This window comes from Caretta caretta, chromosome 4, assembly GCF_965140235.1.
Source record: "Caretta caretta isolate rCarCar2 chromosome 4, rCarCar1.hap1, whole genome shotgun sequence".
Lineage (NCBI taxonomy): Eukaryota > Metazoa > Chordata > Testudines > Cheloniidae > Caretta > Caretta caretta.
Genome location: NC_134209.1, coordinates 90387966 through 90410217, shown reverse-complemented (window position 1 = coordinate 90410217; position 22252 = coordinate 90387966). Strand labels below are relative to the sequence as shown.

The following is a 22252-nucleotide window of genomic DNA, read 5'->3' as shown; positions in this document are numbered from 1 at the left end:
TGTTAAGACAAACAAATATTTTATCTGTCAACAGGTAAAATTATGTATATAAACATATGAAGATAAAATCTTTAAAATCAATGAGACATAAATATAAGAAAGTAAGTGTTCAAATGTATCTAGATAATACTTAGTCCTGCCATGAGTGCAGGGGACTGGACTAGATGGCCTCTCAAGGTCCCTTCCAGTCCTATGATTCTACCTACAAAAATGAAATTGTATTGGAGAGAAGATGACATTGACCTAATTGGTCTCATACCTGAAAAGCATCAGAATTGGTATGTACACACACTCCAAAGGATTACAACTGGAACACGAGATCTTTCTTTTTAAATAGGCCACTTAACCTAAGGAATCATTAGGATTTAATAAATGATCCTTTACAATTTTTAATTAGTCTTCTGAAGGAAGAGATTGGATTCAGAATGTTGTGAATTGTATGTTTCAGTTGGCTGCATACTAGTCATCAAGTAGTAAAGTTATTTTAATTTTAGAAACACTTGGTGCTTCCTTTTTATGTAGAAATATCTGTGTACGCTGTGCATGAGAAACGGTTTTGTAAAGTATGCAAAGTGCAGACAAGGCCCTATAAGCCCCCATTTTCAAACGGCAAGTCTGCAAATATTGTTCTAAAATTGTGAGCTTAATTTGCACAATTAGTTACCACTAAAGCATCTGGAAATCGGGTTTTTTTATGTAAGCAAATCAGATACAATTTTCAACGGGAATCCATACACATTTTAAATTCAAAAGGAATGGCTGACATATATTAGTTTCGTAAAAGGCTATCATAATTCACTCCTTGCTAATCCCTTTGAGAGTTGGTTAACTTTGACATGGCAACCCTCATTCATCTTCACTGCTGTCAGAATTAATTCTATAGTTAAACCTACAGATGCCAATAAACCATCTACTGGAGATAATTTGCGATTCTTCAAACAGAGGAACAGAACATCTGTAAAACTTACAATAGATCTAGTAATAGAGAGCCACAGAGACCAGCACTTATGGAGGTACTAATTTGCCAAATTTTATCTTAAACACCCTTGGGCTCTGGGAAGTTCCAAGTACTCTGTGGTTGAAGTTAAGTGAACAAATTCTTTGATGCACAGCAACAGAAAGTATCTTGTGTTTACAATTTAATTTAATATATTATCACCAATTATATGTGTAAATACCATTTATCCTTTTGAATACAAGATTTACAACAAATCTTTTTAGGAAAGATCTGTTTTTAAAAAAAATCAAGTATTCTTTTCCTAAAACTTTTTTTTTTTGGTAGACCTCAACACTTTATAAAGGATTCAGCATATGGCTCCCATTAACTCAGTCTGATGCTTATTTCAAGCAGCTTTCCTTTGAAATCAAATTACTAGACTTGACTTTCAAATGTTTATGTTCAAAATTAAAAGGAAAATAGTGAAGCCCAGAAAGCGGCATTCATCAGCTGACTGTATGTTTTGTTAAAATACCATCAGCAGCTAGAAGTACATGGTTTCAATTCCATTTCAGTGGAAAGAAAGTCAAACTTTATTAAAAAAAAGAATGATAATAAAATCAAGTTTCCCGGTATTTTCTTATGTACTTCATAAGCATTTTGAAAATGTCTAAGCACCTAACAAGTAATTAATGGGATCTGGTCTCTCGTTGATGACAATGGGATTTACATAGATAATTACCCTTTTTAATGGGAGCTATTATTTAAAAATTAAGAGTCCAGTTATAAGTAAAATAAACACATGCTCTTAAATAGCATTTTTCTTCCATGGATCTCGAAGCACTTTACAGAGATGAATAAACATTATTATTCCTACTTTACAGATGAGACCCCACGGCACAAAGAGGTTAAGTGATTGCCCCAGGTTACACACAATCAGTAACAGAGTTGGAAATAAGAACCCATGCTTCAGTGTCCTATTCACCAGCTCTGCTATACACCATTTAATTCAGTATACCTGCTCCCTGTATGTCTGAATCTCATCTGTTTATTTTACTGACAAAAAATATTTTTTAGTAGAGATCACACTTATGACAAAATGTTATGAAAGACAAACCTAGACTGCATTCTGCTCTATGCATTAGCAACAAAACTGTCAGCTAAGTTCTGACAATAGAATCTTTATTACTGATTAAATGGTTAGAAAGAACAAAGTTTGACTTCCCGCTCTCTGTCTCAGTTTGCAGGGACAGCAGTTAGAAAAATCATCTTTGATTTATAAATGGAGCCAATTCAATGCATCCATTGAGAGAGAAAAATATGAAAATACTACAATGTTTTTACAGAGTCACTTTTCAGAGTACAACCACACTTTATTAGAATTTATACACTTATTTCCTCACATATGGGGAAGAAACCCCCTAAGAGCACTTCTGCAGTGCAGTGAAATGTAAGAAGCCCAAATGTAACCAATTCCTCCCCTTCTCCCTGTCACTCAGAGCTCTTTAACCTTTTGTGGTACAGCAGTTTTCTCCAGATAAACTTTAAACATACGATTTTATTAAAAAGGAAATTTCAAGTTATGACATTACAGCCATTTCATGATATCTAACTACCACAGGGAGGGTTTGCATTAGAAATGCTTTAGATAGATTTCCATGCCAACAGACTGATATCTTCAGCACACGATTGTGACTTCACTATGGGATCAAGCAAAAGTAGAAGCTTGTTTGTGATAGTGGAAAAAGCTCTTCTTCGAACAAAAGATAGCTAACAGCAGCAGCTGGGGACAGAGAAAATTACAGACAGAAGAACAAACTCCTCATATAAATATTCTCTTTTCGAGCTTACCTAAAATCCCTTTTTGAAGGGACACATTTGCAAAACTACTTTTTGTGAGCCTAACTGGCGAATACTGGTAGATAAACTGAACAAGTTATGCATTTGACCGGGGTTGCATCCTCATTCCTAAATTTCAAGGTGAGTTCAATCATATTATTTCCAGAATAGCCCACATCATAGGCTAGCAAACAAACACTTAAAAACACCAATTCAAAACAACAATGTACAAGTGCATATCAAATTGCCACTTGAGGCTATATGGCACCTTTTAACCAGATTAAACAATTGTGAGAACTGGAAGAACATGCAGCTTCTGATAGCATTAAAAATGCTAGAAACATGAGATCTGTGATATATTAACATATAAATGAACATATGAGTCAACAGTGTAACACTGTTGCAAAAAAAGCAAACATCATTCTGGGATGTATTAGCAGGAGTATTGTAAGCAAGACACGAGAAGTAATTCTTCCACTCTACTCCGCGCAGAGTAGAGCTCAGCTGGAGTATTATGTCTAGTTCTCGGTGCCACATTTCAGGAAAGATGTGGACAAATTGGAGAAAGTCCAGAGAAGAGCAACAAAAATGATTAAAGGTCTAGAAAACATGACCCCATGAGGGAAGATTGAAAAAATTGGGTTTGTTTAGTCTGGAGAAGAGAAGATAGAGAGGGGACATGATAACAGTTTTCAAGTACATAAAAGGTTGTTACAAGGAGGAGGAAAAAAAATTGTTCTTCTTTACCTCTGAGGATAGGACAAGAAACAATGGGTTTAAATTGCAGCAAGGGCGGTGTAGGTTGGACATTAGGAAAAACTTCCTGTCAGAGTGGCTAAGCACTGGAATAAATTGCCTAGGGAGGTAATAGAATCTCCATCATTGGAGATTTTTAAGAGCAGGTAGGACAAACACTTATCAGGGATGGTCTAGATCAGGGGTTGGCAACCTTTCGGAAGTGGAAAAGGAGTACTTGTGGCACCTTAGAGACTAACCAATTTATTTGAGCATGAGCTTTTGTTAGCTACAGCTCACTTCATCAGATGTATACCGTGGAAACTGCAGCAGACTTTATATACACACAGAGAATATGAAACAATACCTCCTCCCACCCCACTGTCCTGCTGGTAATAGCTTATCTAAAGTGATCAACAGGTGGGCCATTTCCAGCACAAATCCAGGTTTTCTCACCCTCCACCCCCCCCCCCCCCACAAATTCACTCTCCTGCTGGTGCTAGCCCATCCAAAGTGACAACTCTTTACATAATCAAGTCGGGCTATTTCCTGCATAGATCCAGGTTTTCTCACATCCCCCCCACCCCCATACACACACAAACTCACTCTCCTGCTGGTAATAGCTCATCTAAACTGACCACTCTCCAAGTTTAAATCCAAGTTAAACCAGAACATCTGGGGGGGGGGTAGGAAAAAACAAGAGGAAACAGGCTACCTTGCATAATGACTTAGCCACTCCCAGTCTCTATTTAAGCCTAAATTAATAGTATCCAATTTGCAAATGAATTCCAATTCAGCAGTTTCTCGCTGGAGTCTGGATTTGAAGTTATTTTGTTTTAAGATAGAGACCTTCATGTCTGTGATTGCGTGACCAGAGAGATTGAAGTGTTCTCCGACTGGTTTATGAATGTTATAATTCTTGACATCTGATTTGTGTCCATTTATTCTTTTACGTAGAGACTGTCCAGTTTGACCAATGTACATGGCAGAGGGGCATTGCTGGCACATGATGGCATATATCACATTGGTGGATGTGCAGGTGAACGAGCCTCTGATAGTGTGGCTGATGTTATTAGGCCCTGTGATGGTGTCCCCTGAATAGATATGTGGGCACAATTGGCAACGGGCTTTGTTGTTTCATATTCTCTGTGTGTATATAAAGTCTGCTGCAGTTTCCACGGTATACATCTGATGAAGTGAGCTGTAGCTCACGAAAGCTCATGCTCAAATAAATTGGTTAGTCTCTAAGGTGCCACAAGTACTCCTTTTCTTTTTGCGAATACAGACTAACACGGCTGTTCCTCTGAAACCTTTCGGAAGTGGTGTGCCGAGTCTTCATTTATTCACTCTAATTTAAGGTTTCACGTGCCAGTAATATATTTTTAGAAAGTCTCTTTCTATAACTCTATAATATATAACTAACCTATTTTTGTATGTAAAGCAAGTAAGTTTTTTAAAATGTTTAAGAAGATTCATTTAAAATTAAATTAAAATGCAGAGCCCCCCCCCCGTGGCCAGGACCCGGGCAGTGTGAGTGCCACTGAAAATTAGCTTGCGTGCCGCCTTTGGCACACGTGCCATAGGTTGCCTACCCCAATCTAGAGAATACTTAGTCCTGCCATGAGTGCAGGGGACTGGACTAGATGACCTCTCAAGGACCCTTCCAGTCCTATGATTCTATATTTTACTGACCACGACTGAAATTTAAAAAAATATGTAGTCTGCCAAGTCCCAACTAAACATACTTATTTATTTTTAATCACTTTTTCAGACTTACTTTACTGATATACACATAACATCAAAGTGTAGTATCAAAAGAAGACTGCAACTGGATACAAGAAAAATTTTTTAGAAAACAAACAAGCAATTTACCCTGGTTTAAGAGAAGGCTAAGCCTTATTTATGTACGTTTTAAAAGAGCACCCTAATAGTTGGTAAGAATTCCACTGACTCTAAAATAAAAAGATATCCCTACGCCTCTAATCAGTTTCACAGACAATGATGGTATAAGCCTCTATATGCTTGCTAGCACAATGGGATCCTGGTCCATGACTGGGGCTCTTAGGGTCTATGATAATAAAATAATAATAATAATTATTATAACAGAATCTTGCATGCATCTTACCAGCTAGCCAATTTCGCATCACTGAAAAAGTATGCACACCAAAACATACCTTCTTCTTATAGACACATGCCACTGTTTCATAATGCAACCCATATTGCAAGAATTCAACTATACGATATGACCATTCAAACTATTTTTGGCCTTGGGAACTACACAGAAATCCCAGTGCTGACCTACAGTATGACAAATATTTGCTTCATGTGTTAACGTTCTTAGGGTAGCTTTTGAATGCTGCTAGTGATTAACTCTGATCCAAGCATGTAAAATGACCTATTCCATCCTTTGGACCTGGTTAAAAATGACCCTGCAGATGTAACATACCAAATGTCAGTAACTTTGTTAATATGTGCTGAAGTGCACGCGCACACACACTCAACACATTATGATAGAAATATTTCAATGTATTTTGCTTCATTCATTTACCATAGCCAGCTGACTCCTGACTCCCCAGTCTGTGCAAAGCTATGATCACAAAGCGTCTATGAAAATCTATGGGACTGTCCCAGAGAATATCAGGAAACTCCTTTTTTATAAAATATATATAGTGAGCTTTTAAAAAAGCTACCCAAACGATTTTTTCAATTTCTTTTGCTGAATTACTATTTTATACTTTCAGCACACAATATGTTAAAAAGGGGATTTACCTGAACCCCTATGCTCCATTACAGTTCTACAGTAGCTGTGATGTCACAACATTGCCAGGGCATTACATCATAGTGGAATCTGCCTGGCTGCAGCAGAGATCAATGCCACAAGACCTGAATAAAAATAAAGCATGCTTTTAAATAATATGTTGAATGTTCATCTCTTACCAAAGCTACTGGGGGCCTCCAGACCATAAATGCTAATGCATTAACTGTGCGGGTCATCTTTAAGGAATTCTATAATACTTGAATCTTCCCATAATTTTGTACGAGAGAGAGAGATATATAAACATAGCTAAGAATTAGGGGGGGGGGGAAATCTCTAAAGAGCTCTGCAAATATACCTCCTACTCAGTGTTATGAAAACACATCTTCAAAAAAATCTCTTCTTTCACCCTATATTAATGGAACAGTTGGAATCACACCCTACCACCACCCCCTGTTTTGAAGGCACTCACAGTCTTAGTAAAGCAACTCTCCACTGCAATGCCTCAGGATTCTGCAGTGTCACTCCTCTTCTGCCTGGTTCTCTGCAAAGTGAAGTCATAGGAATGGATCAGCCAACCTGCCTTTGCACTACCCTGCCCAGAATCCTTTGTGAACTGAAATGAGTCATCGTTCTGAGAAAAGCTACAGTTCGATGTTCCAAGGTTTCTCCGTATGTCTGTGCATGCTTCTTTGTCTTTGCAATGGAATGTCGCTGCTTTTGTAACAGTGCACCGCTGCACTGTACAAGAGTAACAAACCAGTCTCCTTACCAAGTGGGCAAAAAAGCCACTGACATGCATTAGCAGAGACGCGTTAAAGCTTTAACTCCTAGACAAGCTACAAAATTTACATCTAGCAGCATATATTCCTGATTTAATACAGACACATACATACACACAGCATTTATTTCTAAAATCACTTGCAATTTAGCTCACACACTTACCCGTGTTTATTATAATCACAAAAAAAATTTGCCTTCCTTTTCCATGTCTGAAGAAAGCTGCAGACCTATGTGTAATACAGATGGTTCTATTGTACACTGGATCAAAGTTGTGTAGCTGTGAACTGTTCGTCAAAAATTCATATTGGGGAACAAGTCCTTTCAAGCTTATGTCTTGTCATCCCATTCACCAGCTAGGTTCACAATAAAGCGAGTCCTGAAATCATGCCAACGAGCCAGCAGAAATCAAACTGCTCCAAGTGCCGAGAGCCAGCGGAGCTGCTGCTGCTTCTGCTGACAAAGAAGGTAACGTTCAGAATGAGGTCACTGTGTCAACATCTCACTCTCAATGTGAGGCTTCTGTTTGCTTGGTAAGTGCAGGCTAACTTAGGCTTTTTGGGGTGGAGAAGGGTACATTTATTAGCCTTGAAGAAATGTTTAAATTGTTTTAATTTGGGGGAAATTTTATATCCAACTGTGACTTGTCAAAGAGACAGAAACAATGCACAGGAAAAAGGAAAAACAAAACAAAGGCATTTTGATATGGGTTTTTCTTTAAAGGCATATTTTATTCTGCATAGAATACAGTGCCCTCACTTTAAAAGTACTTAGACTCACAGGTCCATAAAATCCTATAACACTACTCCTTGATCGTCATCAGACCCCATCTACACTGCAGTTACAACTATGCAAGGTAACAGTACAAGACCAAGGTTAAGGTCTTATCAAGGCTTTATCTCAACTAGGAAAACAGGTGTTTGGATATTGTTTGAGTTAGCCACGTAAAGGTAGCTTATCCCACTGTAGATTCAGTTGAACACCTTTAAAATCATACCAGCTGATCGCGGCTCCCACTGACTGCAGTTCGCTGCTCCAGGCCAATGGGAGCTGCTGGAAGCAGCGGCCAGTATATCCCTCAGCCCGCGCAGCTTCCAGCAGCTCCCATTGGCCTGGAGCAGCGAACCGCGGCCACTGGGAGCCATGATTGGCCAAACCAGCAGATGCGGCAGGTCAACAAACCGGCCGGCCCACCAGGGGCTTTCCCTGCACAAGTGGCAGAACAAGTTTGGGAACCACTGTGCTAGAGGAAAGCCTAGGGCCTACCCTGACCAACTAACCATTTTAAAGGCAGTAAACTGAATCTGCAGTAGATGCCTACTGGTTTTCCCAATGGAATTAGCTACCTAGAGGTAAATAATTTGATTAAACAACCAACCAAACCAAACATTCTTTTCCTAGTCTTGACAAGGCTCTATACTGTAGATTGTTGTAACCACAGTACCAGGTCATGTGACAACAGTGGTGTAAACTGGGTGTCTTGACACAACTGTAATTATAATGAAGTAGGGGCGTCAGAAGGTATTTGAAGCTCTAAGAACTATATTTTTGCCATACTTACACCCAGCCATTTTATACCTAAAAAAAAAAAAAAAAATCCCTATCCTGTGGTACTTAGCCAGGAAAACATCCATTGATTTTAAGAGCCTTTTGCCTACTCGAGGGCTGCAGAATCAGGCTCAAAGTTTCTAAAAGACAGATTAATCCAACATGGCAAATTGAATTAAACATGTCCCCCAGAATCTTTGTGAAGAAATCTCTGCAGTTAATCCATCAAATCCACATCTATTTTCTGATAAATATTTTTTATATTTCTGAAAAAAAAAAAAAAGCTTACTGTGGGCACTCTTACAATGGAATTACAGCAGGACATACTGTAACAAAAACCACCAGAGCTTTTTCCTCTAGTTTTTTTTTTTTTAACTCACAAATTACTATTTCAAAAGTTGAAAGGGACTGAAGATGAAGAACAAGACAGGATTGCCACCATTATTATTATTACAGCATGAGCTAAGAAAAGGAAAAGTCCACACAAAATAATATCTACTGAAGTCCAAATTAGTGAGGTGGTTCAATTATCACGCTCCTCCGTCTCTGACATACACATAGGACAAAGTGATAAGCATTCAATAATAGCAGCAACAGCTGACAGTATGTATTAAATTGCCATTGTATGGCCATCTGCCATATCAGACGATGACATCATGACCGCTCGTTTTTTCTATTATGGCTGTATAGTCTGATCTGTAAGGAGCAAAGGTTGTGAACAGATGTCACGTAGGAATGTGTAGGCTCCCACTGAAGATTTGTAATGACATTTGGCCCTTTTTTCAATCAGTTTTTCTTGTCGATCATTCTCAAAGAGTTTACAACTTTTATTGATAGTTGCTCTCCATTCAGGTCTATCCGTGGTAATGTCTTCAAAGTTTTCATGAGTTCAGATTCTGTTTAAGCGTGTCTTTGAAACATTTACGTTGACCAACCTTCCTGCACATTCTGAATTTCAGCTCACCACAGAGGACTTTTTTGGGGAGTGTATCATCATCCATTCAGGTAACGTGACCTGTCCATCTAAGCTGAGCTTTGATGATCATTGCCTCAATGCTGGTTGGTGTTGTTTTTTCAAGGATGTTAATGTTTGACAAATTGTCTTGCCCGAGGAACTTTAGAATAGAGCGAAGACAGCACACGTGAAATTTTTCAAACTGCTTGATGCGTCTGCAGTAAATTGTTTACATTTCACATCTGCATAAAAAGGGATGCTATCACTGCTGCACTGTATATCATCCATTTTGTTGGCTGTCTGATGATATGCTTGTTGAGTATCTTGTGGCAAAGTCTTCCAAAAGCCTGGCTTGCCTCTTGTATTCTGTTTGATATTTCCTGATCTCACATGAAACAGTACTGCCACTGTAAAGCAACTGACATTCTTTATTTTTGTAACATCAGTGCTGATATTTGGCTCAGTGGTGGTGATTGAAGGGACTGTTTGGAAAAAGACTTCAGGATTTTTTCCAGGCTGGTGGTGAGTTCAAACTGTTTAGTTGCCTCTGGGACCATGTGAAGAATAAATTTTAGGTCATTTTCACTATGACTAGATGGAGCACAATCAACTCCAAAAAGACCTTCACACACAAGTTCCTCACGGATTTTTGTCTTTGCAGTAAGCTTTCAGAAACTAAAGAGACTTCCATCAGTTCAGTCCCTTACATATATGCCCTTTTGAAGGTTGTCAATTGCATAATGCACAACGGCTGCAAAGAAGAGTTTAAAGAAGATCGATTCCAGCACAAGGCCTTGTTTCACACCATTGTACATGGGGAATGGGTTAGAGAGGCCACCATCTGAGAGTACTTGACCAGTCCTGTCTTCATGGATTTGGCGTATGATGTTAACAAATCTATTTTGAGTTGTCTCCTCCCTGATGGTAGTCACCTACCCACATAAGATGGAGCCTAAAGAAAAGACTCCTTTGTTGATCTTTACCTTAACTTGTACAACACATCCTCCCAGGCCAGGGCTCTGAGATTTTATGGTCTTTATCACTGCCCTTCTATCACTACAGGAAACTCAGAGAAGAAAAGGAATATATTGGACTGTGCAAAGAGGAGAAAAATTAAAAGTTAAAAAACATCAGTGAAATATAATGGGAAGGTTACCATTATGGATGAGACAATTCAAAATAGATGTGTATCACTTCTACTGCATTCCTAAATTTTGAATGCTTAACTCAGTTATCACACAAAATTGGAGTGAGGCACTGAAGAAATTCCAGCTCTTTTCTTATAACTTCTTTTTGGTCCCAGAGATTCCCAAATGGACTTGGTCACCTCATCCCCAGAGGGATGCTACCTGCTACATCATAACCCCTACATGCCCCCTCTTCCTCCCAGCATAAACTCCAGTCTCTCCCACCCACAGCCTCCTTATCTCTAGTTTGTTCCTGGACCCTGAGTTTCATTACTCGCTGCTAAGCTCTCCCGCTGAAGGCAATTATCAGTAGCTGATATTAATATCTGATACACTCTGATAGCTACTATTTCATATCCAATAAGTCTGGAAAAACATCCCTACTTCTCACATATCTAAAATGTGCCACACAAACGAAGGAAAAATAATTACCAATCCTACCTAACCCAAGGCAAAAAAAACAACCGATGCCTCGCGCACAAACAGTAACAACCTGGAACCATGTGAAGAAATGCTGAAGCATTAAGTTGTTAGTCTTAAATAGCAGAGTCTGAGCCCTGGTCTACACTAGGTCTTTAGGTCGAATTTAGCAGCATTAAATCGATGTAAACCTGCACCTGTCCACACGATGAAGCCCTTTAGTTCAACTTAAAGGGGTCTTAAAATCGATTTCCGTACTCCACCCCTGACAAGTGGATTAGCGCTTAAATCGGCCTTGCCGGGCCAAACTTGGGGTACTGTGGACACAATTCGATGGTATTGGCCTCCGGGAGCTATCCCAGAGTGCTCCATTGTGACCGCTCTGGACAGCACTCTGAACTCAGATGCACTGGCCAGGTAGACAGGAAAAGGCCTGCGAACTTTTGAATCTCATTTCCTGTTTGGGCAGCGTGGCAAGCTGCAGGTGACCATGCAGAGCTCATTAGCAGAGGTGACCATGATGGAGTCCCAGAATCGCAAAAGAGCTCCAGCATGGACTGAACGGGAGGTACGGGATCTGATCGCTGTATGGGGAGATGAATCCGTGCTATCAGAACTCCGTTCCAGTTTTCGAAATGCCAAAACCTTTGTCAAAATCTCCCAGGGGATGAAGGACAGAGGCCATAACAGGGATCCGAAGCAGTGCCACGTGAAACTTAAGGAGCTGAGGCAAGCCTACCAGAAAACCAGAGGGGCGAACAGCCGCTCCGGGTCAGAGCCCCAAACATGCTGCTTCTATGATGAGCTGCATGCCATTTTAGGGGGTTCAGCCACCACTACCCCAGCCGTGTTGTTTGACTCCTTCAATGGAGATGGAGGCAACACGGAAGCAGGTTTTGGGGACGAAGAAGCAGAAGAAGAAGATGATGATGAGGTTGTAGATAGCTCACAGCAAGCAAGCGGAGAAACCGGTTTTCCCGACAGCCAGGAACAGTTTCTCACCCTGGACCTGGAGCCAGTACCCCCCGAACCCACCCAAGGCTGCCTCCTGGATCCGGCAGGTGGAGAAGGGACCTCCGGTGAGTGTACCTTTTAAAGTACTATACATGGTTTAAAAGCAAGCATGTGAAAGGATTAATTTGCCCTGGCATTCGCGGCTCTCCTGGATGTACTCCCAAAGCCTTTGCAAAAGGTTTCTGGGGAGGGCAGCCTTATTGCGTCCTTCATGGTAGGACACTTTACCACTCCAGACCAGTAACACGTACTCGGGAATCACTGTACAACAAAGCATTGCAGTGTATGTTTGCTGGCGTTCAAACAACATCCATTCTTTATCTCTCTGTGTTATCCTCAGGAGAGTGAGATCTCATTCATGGTCTCCTGGTTGAAATAGGGTGCTTTTCTTCAGGGGACATTCAGAGGAGCCCGTTCCTGCTGAGCTGTTTGCCTGTGGCTAAACAGAAATGTTCCCCGCTGTTAGCCACAGGGAGGGGGGAGAGTTGAGGGGGTAGCCACGCGGTGGGGGGAGGCAAAATGCGACCTTGTAATGAAAGCACATGTGCTATGTATGTAATCTTAACAGCAAGGTTTACCCTGAAAGACTGTAGCCACTGTTTTATAAAGTGTGTCTTTTTAAATACCGCTGTCCCTTTTTTTTCCTCCACCAGCTGCATGTTTTTCAATGATCACAGGATCTTCTCCTTCCCAGAAGCTAGTGAAGATTAGAAAGAAAAAAAAAACGCACTTGTGATGAAATGTTCTCTGAGCTCATGCTGTCCTCCCACACTGACAGAGCACAGACGAATGTGTGGAGGCAAATAATGTCAGAGTGCAGGAAAGCACAAAATGACTGGGAGGAGAGGTGGCGGGCTGAAGAGAGTAAGTGGCGGGCTGAAGACAGGGCTGAAGCTCTAATGTGGCGGCAGCGTGATGAGAGGAGGCAGGATTCAATGCTGAGGCTGCTGCAGGACCAAACCAGTATGCTCCAGTGTATGGTTGAGCTGCAGCAAAGGCAGCTGGAGCACAGACTGCCACTACAGCCCCTGTGTAACCAACCGCCCTCCTCCCCAAGTTCCATAGCCTCCACACCCAGATGCCCAAGAACGCGGAGGGGGGGGCCACTGGCCAACCAGCCACTCCGCCACAGAGGATTGCCCAGAAAAAAGAAGGCTGGCATTCAATAAATTTTAAAGTTGTAAACTTTTAAAGTGCTGTGTGGCATTTTCCTTCCCTCCTCCACCACCCCTCCTGGGCTACCTTGGTAGTCATCCCCCTATTTGTGTGATGAATGAATAAAGAATGCATGAATGTGAAGCAACAATGACTTTATTGCCTCTGCAAGCAATGATTAAAGGGAGGAGGGGAGGGTGGTTAGCTTGCAGGGAAGTAGAGTGAACCAAGGGGCGGGGGGTTTCATCAAGGAGAAACAAACAGAACTTTCACACCGTAGCCTGACCAGTCATGAAACTGGTTTTCAAAGCTTCTCTGATGTGTACCACGCCCTCCTGTGCTCTTCTAACAGCCCTGGTGTCTGGCTGCGCGTAACCAGCAGCCAGGCGATTTACCTCAACCTCTCACGCCGCCATAAACGTCTCCCCCTTACTCTCACAGATATTGTGGAGCACACAGCAAGCAGTAATAACAGTGGGAATATTGGTTTCGCTGAGGTCTAAGCGAGTCAGTAAACTGCGCCAGCGCGCCTTTAAACGTCCAAATGCACATTCTACCACCATTCTGCACTTGCTCAGCCTGTAGTTGAACAGTTCCTGACTACTGTCCAGGCTGCCTGTGTACGGCTTCATGAGCCATGGCATTAAGGGGTAGGCTGTGTCCCCAAGGATACATATAGGCATTTCAACATCCCCAACAGTTATTTTCTGGTCTGGGAATAAAGTCCCTTCCTGCAGCTTTTGAAACAGACCAGAGTTCCTGAAGATGCGAGCGTCATGTACCTTTCCCGGCCATCCCACGTTGATGTTGGTGAAACGTCCCTTGTGATCCACCAGAGCTTGCAGCACTATTGAAAAGTACCCCTTGCGGTTTATGTACTCGCCAGCTTGGTGCTCTGGTGCCAAGATAGGGATATGGGTTCTGTCTATGGCCCCACCACAGTTAGGGAATCCCATTGCAGCAAAGCCATCCACTATAACCTGCACATTTCCCAGGGTCACTACCCTTGATATCAGCAGATCTTTGATTGTGTGGGCTACTTGCATCACAGCAGCCCCAACAGTAGACTTGCCCACTCCAAACTGATTCCCAACTGACCGGTAGCTGTCTGGCGTTGCAAGCTTCCACAGGGCAATCGCAACTCGCTTCTCAACTGTGAGGGCTGCTCTCATCTTGGTATTCATGCGCTTCAGGGCAGGGGAAAGCAAGTCACAAAGTTCCATGAAAGTGCCCTTACGCATGCGAAAGTTTCGCAGCCACTGGGAATCGTCCCAGACCTGCAACACTATGCGGTCCCACCAGTCTGTGCTTGTTTCCCGAGCCCAGAATCGGCGTTCCACAGCATGAACCTGCCCCATTAGCACCATGATGCATGCATTGGCAGGGCCCATGCTTTCAGAGAAATCTGTGTCCATGTCCTGATCACTCACGTGACGGCGCTGACGTCGCCTCCTCGCCCGGTATCGCTCTGCCAGGTTCTGGTGCTGCATATACTGCTGGATAATGCGTGTGGTGTTTAATGTGCTCCTAATTGCCAAAGTGAGCTGAGCGGCCTCCATGCTTGCCTTGGTATGGCGTCCGCACTGAAAAAAGGCGGAACGATTGTCTGCCGTTGCTCTGACGGAGGGAGGGGCGACTGAGGACACGGCTTACAGGGTTGGCTTCAGGGAGCTAAAATCAACAAAGGGGCTTTACATCAAGGAGTATTTCAGGCAGGACTTCACGGAGGATTCCAATAAGAAATGGTGCACCTAAGTTATTGTTCTTATTGGAACAAGGAGGTTAGTCTGGCCTCTGATTGATACATGGCTACATTTACCTCACTGCACCTTCTCTGTGAGTGACTGCAGTGTGACCTAGAGGAATGAGTCCCCTAGACGGGGGATGGGAGGGGAAGCAAATGAGTACAAAACAAATCTGGTCTATTTCTTGTTTTGATCCACTCCATCTATCTTTTACATCTTTGGCTGGCAGCAGACGGTGCAGAAGGACTGCATGCCATCCACATCTCATGGCTGCCCGGCAGAAGATGATGCAATAGGACTGCTAGCAATCCGTATCGCCTGCCTGCTCACCATAAGACGGTTCAATAGGACTGACTGCAGGACTAAAGAGAATGACCTGGTCAAGTCACTCCAAATTTAGTCCCTGCGCCCATGTCTGCCCAGGCGCTCCTGGCCGACGTGGCCAGGAGCATCTCGGACATGGCGAGGACGGCTACCAGTCGTACTGTACTGTCTGCTGCCACAAGGCAAGGGGTTGATGCTGCTGTGTAGCAATGCAGTACCACGTCTGCCAGCACCCAGGAGACATAGGGTGATGGTTACCTGAGCGGGCTCCATGCTTGCCGTGGTATGGCGTCTGCACAGGTAACTCAGGAAAAAAGGCGCGAAACGATCGTCTGCCCTTGCTTTCACAGAGGGAGGGAGGGAACGGGGCCTGATGATATGTACCCAGAACCACCCGCAACAATGTTTTAGCCCCATCAGAGTGCTCCATTGTGACTGCTCTGGACAGCACTCTCAACTCAGATGCACGATTGTTTGCCGTTGCTCTGACGGAGGGAGGGGCGACTGAGGACATGGCTTACAGGGTTGGCTTCAGGGAGCTAAAATCAACAAAGGGGGTGGCTTTACATCAAGGAGTATTTCAGGCAGGACTTCACGGAGGGTTCCAATAAGAAACGGTGCACCTAAGTTATTGTTCTTATTGGAACAAGGAGGTTAGTCTGGCCTCTGATTGATACATGGCTACATTTACCTCACTGCACCTTCTCTGTGAGTGACTGCAGTGTGATCTAGAAGAATGAGTCCCCTAGACAGGGGAGGGGGGGAAGCAAATGAGTACAAAACAAATCTGGTCTATTTCTTGTTTTGATCCACTCCATCTATCTTTTACATCTTTGGCTGGCAGCAGACAGTGCAGAAGGACTGCATGCCATCCACATCTCATGGCTGCTCGGCAGAAGATGGTGCAATAGGACTGCTAGCCATCCTCATCTCTTGCCTGCCCGGCAGAAGATGGTGCAATATGACTGCTATCCATCCTCATCTCTTGCCTGCCCAGCAGAAGATGGTACAGTACGACTGCTAGCAATCCGTATCGCCTGCCTGCTCACCATAAGACGGTTCAATAGGACTGACTGCAGGACTAAAGAGAATGACCTGGCCGACGTGGCCAGGAGCACCTCGGACATGACGAGGACGGCTACCAGTCATATTGCACCATCTGCTGCCAGAAGGCAACGGGTTGCTGCTACTGTGTAGCAATGCAGTACCGCGTCTGCCAGCACCCAGGATACTTAGGGTGACGGTTACCTGAGCAGGCTCCATGCTTGCCGTGGTATGGCGTTTGCACAGGTAACTCAGGAAAGAAGGAGCGAAACGATTGTCTGCCCTTGCTTTCACGGAGGGAGGGAGGGAACGGGGGCCTGAGGATATGTACCCAGAACCACCCGCGACAATGTTTTAGCCCCATCAGGCATTGGGATCTCAACCCAGAATTCCAATGGGCAGCGGAGACTGCGGGAACTGTGGGATAGCTATCCACAGTGCAACGCTCCGGAAGTCGACTCTAGCCTCGGTACTGTGGAAGCACTCCGCCGAGTTAATGCACTTAATGCACTTAGAGCATTTTCTGTGGGGACACACACACTCGAATATATAAAACCGATTTCTAAAAAAACGACTTCTATAAATTCGACCTTATTCCGTAGTGTAGACATATCCTGACAGAGAAAGGGGACACGTCTAGAAATGATTATTACCTCTCCTATGTTTCCTTGACCTCTAAGGGTATGTCTTCACAGCAAAGAAAAACCTGCGGCTGGCCTAGGATTGCCAACCCTCCAGCATTATTCTGGAGTCTCCAGGAATTAAAGATTAACCTTTAATTAAAGATGGTAATGTGATGAAACCTCCAGGAATACGTCCAGCCAAAACTGGCAACCCTAGGCTGGCCTGTGCCAGCTGACTCGGGGTCGTGCCAACTGACTCAGGCTCACAGGGCTCAGGCTGCGGGGCTGTTTCATTGCAGGGTAGACTTCCGAGTTTGGGCTGGAGCCCAGGCTCTAGGGCTGGGCAGGATGGGAGGGTCCCAGAGCTCAGGCTCCAGTCCAAGACCAGAAGTCTACACAGCAATGAAACAGCCTTGGCCACAGCCCAAGCCCGAATTGCCTGGCATAGGCCAGTTGTGGGTTTTTCTTTGTTGTGTAGACATACCCTAATAGCTACTTCTCCAAACTCTAGATCATTGACAAGAACTAAGGAAGAGCTATTACAAAATATCCAAGGAATCCGCTAACAGCGTCCTCAACTTTGAGGGCAGAGAAAAGCGGTGATCTGCATTGCTCAACAATGACCTCTACAGAGTGCTAGGCAGCAGTACTGTTGATCTCCAAAAAGGATTCTGTCCATTTCTTTCAGTTGACAAAAAATGCAAGGGAAGAGGGTTATAGGAATCATCTGAAGTCCGGAGAGGGTGAAGTGGGAGAGAAAGCAACACCAACAGAAAACAACCACTAATCTATACTATGCCAGGCTGATTTGGAACAGAAGTTTTATAAAGTACAACAAAAATATCCTTTTGTGAAAAATGTTGGAAACAAAATTAAACAAAATCATTGCAACAAAATGTATCGGCTGGCTTAGCCACACACTGTTCAGTGTCTAAGGTATTTCCACTTTGGTTTAGCCAGAACAGATTTTCAGTGCAGCTGGGGATGTTGCAACTAACAGAAAAGCAAGCCTGCTAGTGATTAAAATTCCTAAAGGTGAGGGATGCCCTGAATTATCAGGGAGAGGGCCGAAATGAAAAATCATTGCACTTCCATTTCTAATGACAGTGATAAGTATGGGAAAATTTTCAGCCAAAAGATGGGGCTGCAGTAGCTATAGCTTTAAAAACAAATAATGATGACTGATGAATAACTTCAATTCAAAAGGAGAGTCTGCTACACACAGTGAAAAGGATCCCCTTAATGTGCGTCCCATGGCATCACAGCAGCCTTTAACAGCCTAGTCTTTCCTACACATGAGAGAACTGATGAAAAAGCCAGGCATGGAATCAACTAAAATAGAGCCAAAGTAGTTTTAAAAAAATAAAAAAGGTTAGACACTCCGAAGTTTTAACAGTCAAGAGTTTATTAGGTCTTTTTGCCCCTCTGGGTGGAAGGAATAATTTTCATTTTGTCTGGAACTGATGCAAGAAAGAAGAGAGAGGAGCACTATAACACTTAGGGAAGCAATTCTGATAAATTATACTAAGTATTAGCTAATCTAGCATATTCTGCACCTATGGTCTACTGTTAGAGGAGGCAAGTCCACTGCTCATGTTGTCTTGTGACACACTAAAATCCCTCCATTTAAAATGTCCAGAGGCTTGAATCAATGACTGGACTGTGAACACAAGAAATGCTGTACTAGAACAGATCACTAGCCCACCTGCCCCAGTAAGCCTTCTCTGATGGTGGCCAAGCTGTTACAGAGGAAAATGCAAAAAAATCCAAAATGCACCTGGCCAACTGTGCAATAATGCACCATCGGAGGAAATGCTTTCCTGACCCCAACTGGGGATAAGTTAATTCCCTGAAGATCCTCAAGGATAGGGAGCCCTTGTAATTTTTATCTCAAGTAATTACACAAACATATCAACATTAAAAAAATTAAACTACTTTCCTTGATAATATCTTGATCCAGGGAGCCCACACAAGTTAACTATACATTACATTAAATTAAATGTATTTCCTTCTACCTGTTTTACATATTTTGGTTTTTAATTTTATTGAGCATTCACTTATTACCGTCAACTAAAACCTTTGACTTGCTTTCTATCATCATTATTTTATATAACATCATCCCTACTCACTCTTCTCCCTTTCAAACCTAATAGTTCCAGGAATCTGAAAAACTCTTTGTTTGGGAAGCACTGAAACGGAAGGTGAGGCTGTGACTCTCCATGTCTGGAGAATAAGACAGAAAGTGTCAGGCTGTGTAACTACCCCGCTATACAGCATAACAGCCACTTACTTTTTTGCTACCTCTGAGTGTGGAACTGACATCTTCATCATTTTGACTATGGTTACCTAGACAATTTTCCTAATTCAGAACCCAATCAGTATGAACAAGCCGTTTAAATTCTTTTCAATGTACTTTATATGGTGCTGGCCTACACTGAAATTGTGTCGCCCAGTTACTTAGCTTTGTTAGATCTTCTTCAAATTTTTAAGGGTCCAGACTAACTTAAATAATTGTGGATTGGCAGCAAGTGTTGCCACTGTACTATATGCTCCGTCTTTCAGATGTTTAATATATTTATTAACAAAACAATCTCAGTACTGATTCCCTCTGTGAACTACACCATCAACTCCTTCCAATGCTGAGCACTGTCCCTTTATTTCTATTTTTTGCTTTCTGTACTTCAACTAGATTTGACAGGACTTTCTCTCTCAGTCTTTCATTGAATAATACTATGCCTACAAAGCACTAGCCTGGAAGGTTATGTCTACACTGTACACTAAGTCTTGGCTCTGACACAGGTTTACGCCCAAGTCCCTCTTTCATCCACACATAAATCACTCTGATTCGGTGATCACTTAGTACTTGGATCCTAGGGCCATGCTAGTGGGACAGGTAAGAGACAGACTCAGGTCCAAAACCTGTCATCTTGCAGTGCAACACAGCTCAAGCTGCAGACCTGAGTCAGAAGGCCTGACTAGTGCATTATGGACGCCTTAGCACAGCTGTGAGACCAGAGTCCAGCAACTGTACACCCAGATGTACAATGCAGTCTGGACACTCAACACTGAGTCCACAAGCGTAGGTGCCACTGATGCAGGTTTACAGTACAGCGTAGACATACCCGAAAAAGTGTCCTCGTGCTCCTGGAGTGCCATTGTGACTAGCCCCTGTGCAGGAGAAGATGAGTGTGTGGAGGGAAAATTTCTTGTGCTCTTAACCACCTGCTTAGGCTTAGTCACAATCTAGCCCATAGCTTCTTGGGAAGAAAAATACATATATATCTTCTAATAGTCTATTAGTCACTATTTTTTTCCTAACTTTCAAAGAATTTAAAACATCAGTGCATAGAAGAGACAACAAAATAGAGAGGTTGATTTCATTAGGTACTGGGGCTGATCTCCATTTAAACCAAAGCTGAAACAGATGGCTGCAAACAAGAGAGGTTTTTGCGTGATTATTTGAACTACAAGCTGAGAGAACACCAATAGGTGTGGAGGAGCACTCAGTTCAGACAAAGTCTGCTAGGAACGGAAGTAGTAAAGGGGGACACTATTGTACACATCCACTAGGAACAACAAAGAGTGATCGAATAATGAGTTTTAGTAAAATGTCATAGTATTATAAATACAAACGCCAATGGGTATATTAGAATGCCTGGCATTAGGAGGAGAGCAATATAAAAATGACATTTATCCTGGGAAGAATCAATAGCATACAGTAAGTCCTGCCTATCAGCTATACAGAAAAGATAGGTTACTCATACCGAGCTGAGAGAATATTTCCGGGTGGAGAACACCATCTCACAGAGCCTGTATGATACATGAGAGAAAAAATAAACTCAAGAGGGTTATATTTATGATCTGTAAGATCATAGTGAGGTCAGAATGCTGAGAAGGATCAGAGAACACATACCGCAAATTTATATTAAAACAATAATAATAGGTACCTCCAGCTAATATAAAGTGGTTGTATGCCATGGCAGAACACGGTTGGAAGAACAATTGCTTGATCTAAAAAAATATATTCTTGAACATCTTATTCTTGAGCATAAAACAGGAAAGGCTACTGTTGATTTACACCTAAGTAACACATAAGAATTGGTTCAGGAAGTAGTGTGTGGAACTACTAAGAAATAGTAACCGTAACAGTAATCATATAATTAACATGATCAACATTCTCACAATGGAACGTAATCAGCAGCAGTGTTAACCCCCGGGACTTGACTGTACCTTTAAAACTCACAATCTGCACTGGGGCTAGCTGAGTGTCACCCTGCCAGACCAGGAGCTCCAGAATGCACAGTACCTTTCAGCAGCTCAGTACAGCATTGATTATACACAACCTTGTTGGACGGTGCAATAGATGTATCTGAACAGCTCTTTTGGGAGGTTCGAACGGCTGTGGGCGCTAGCCTTCTGAAAGTCCTGGAACTGGGTCTAGCTAGCCCTGACACTGGGGTGCAAATAGCCTGGTGAAATTTCCTTGTGTCATCTAGCCCCTTACCAGTGCAGTAGCCAGTAATAATCTGGCATGTAGAATTAAACTGGAGTTGCTTTAAAAGAATTTATTTGTAATCCAGAACATACAAATGAAATAAAAGAAAGAAAATGGGGGGAGGGAGGGGGAGAGGGAGAGAGAGAGAGAGATGGTATGACTAAATGGTAAAGTAGAAGGGCTAATTTGGGCCAAATGAATTCCTTTTAAAAATGGGAAATCCAGAATAAGTCATGCTAATAGAATGGAAGATAGACAGGTAAGAACAGTTAAGAAGGCTAAAAGGGAATTTGAAGAATAACCAAATAAAGCGATGACATTTTAGTACCTCAGAAGTAGGAAAGCTGTGAAAGGCTGGGAGTCCACTAGATCACTGGGTTTCAGTGAAGCAGAAGGAAGGCAGGTTAGAGTAGCTGAGTGGAGTAAAGGAAAGAGCAGGAACCGAGCTACTTTGTGGGGGCAGAAAGCTAATCTACATGCACTGCCTGTGCACGTAGTGGGTGCTTTTGTTTTGTTTTCTTTTTGCCCTTATGCACTAGTCTGACCTTCACCCTCCAAATAGCTTATGGCAGCATCACTGCCATATAAAAGATTCAATAAAAGCCTCAGTTAAAAGCCTGACAGAACAAATGTGCCTTGTACTGCACCCTGAAGCTCAAACGCTAGTGCTAACGAACCGCCAGAGGGAGCATTTTC

The 22252-nt window shown here is 42.6% G+C and overlaps 1 protein-coding gene across 9 annotated transcripts in view; it reads right to left on the bottom strand.

The window, feature by feature from the left end:
• The window catches only part of STOX2 (storkhead box 2), a 238048-nt gene that overhangs the window by 41938 nt on the left and 173858 nt on the right, over positions 1-22252 (bottom strand). The window contains exons 2-4 of one of the 9 annotated variants that reach the window (XM_048847906.2): positions 7212-7499; positions 6739-6810; positions 6281-6394 (exon numbers count right to left, since the gene is read on the bottom strand). The exons of 4 other annotated variants lie outside the window; for them this stretch is intronic. In XM_048847906.2, the coding sequence (XP_048703863.2) occupies positions 6281-6299 (19 nt within the window). In that variant the 5' untranslated portion in view covers positions 6300-6394; positions 6739-6810; positions 7212-7499. Of the gene's footprint in view, positions 1-6280; positions 6395-6738; positions 6811-7211; positions 7503-22252 lie in introns of those variants that run through there. 4 more of the 9 variants (XM_075127852.1, XM_048847907.2, XM_075127854.1 and 1 more) reach the window with 4 other exon arrangements.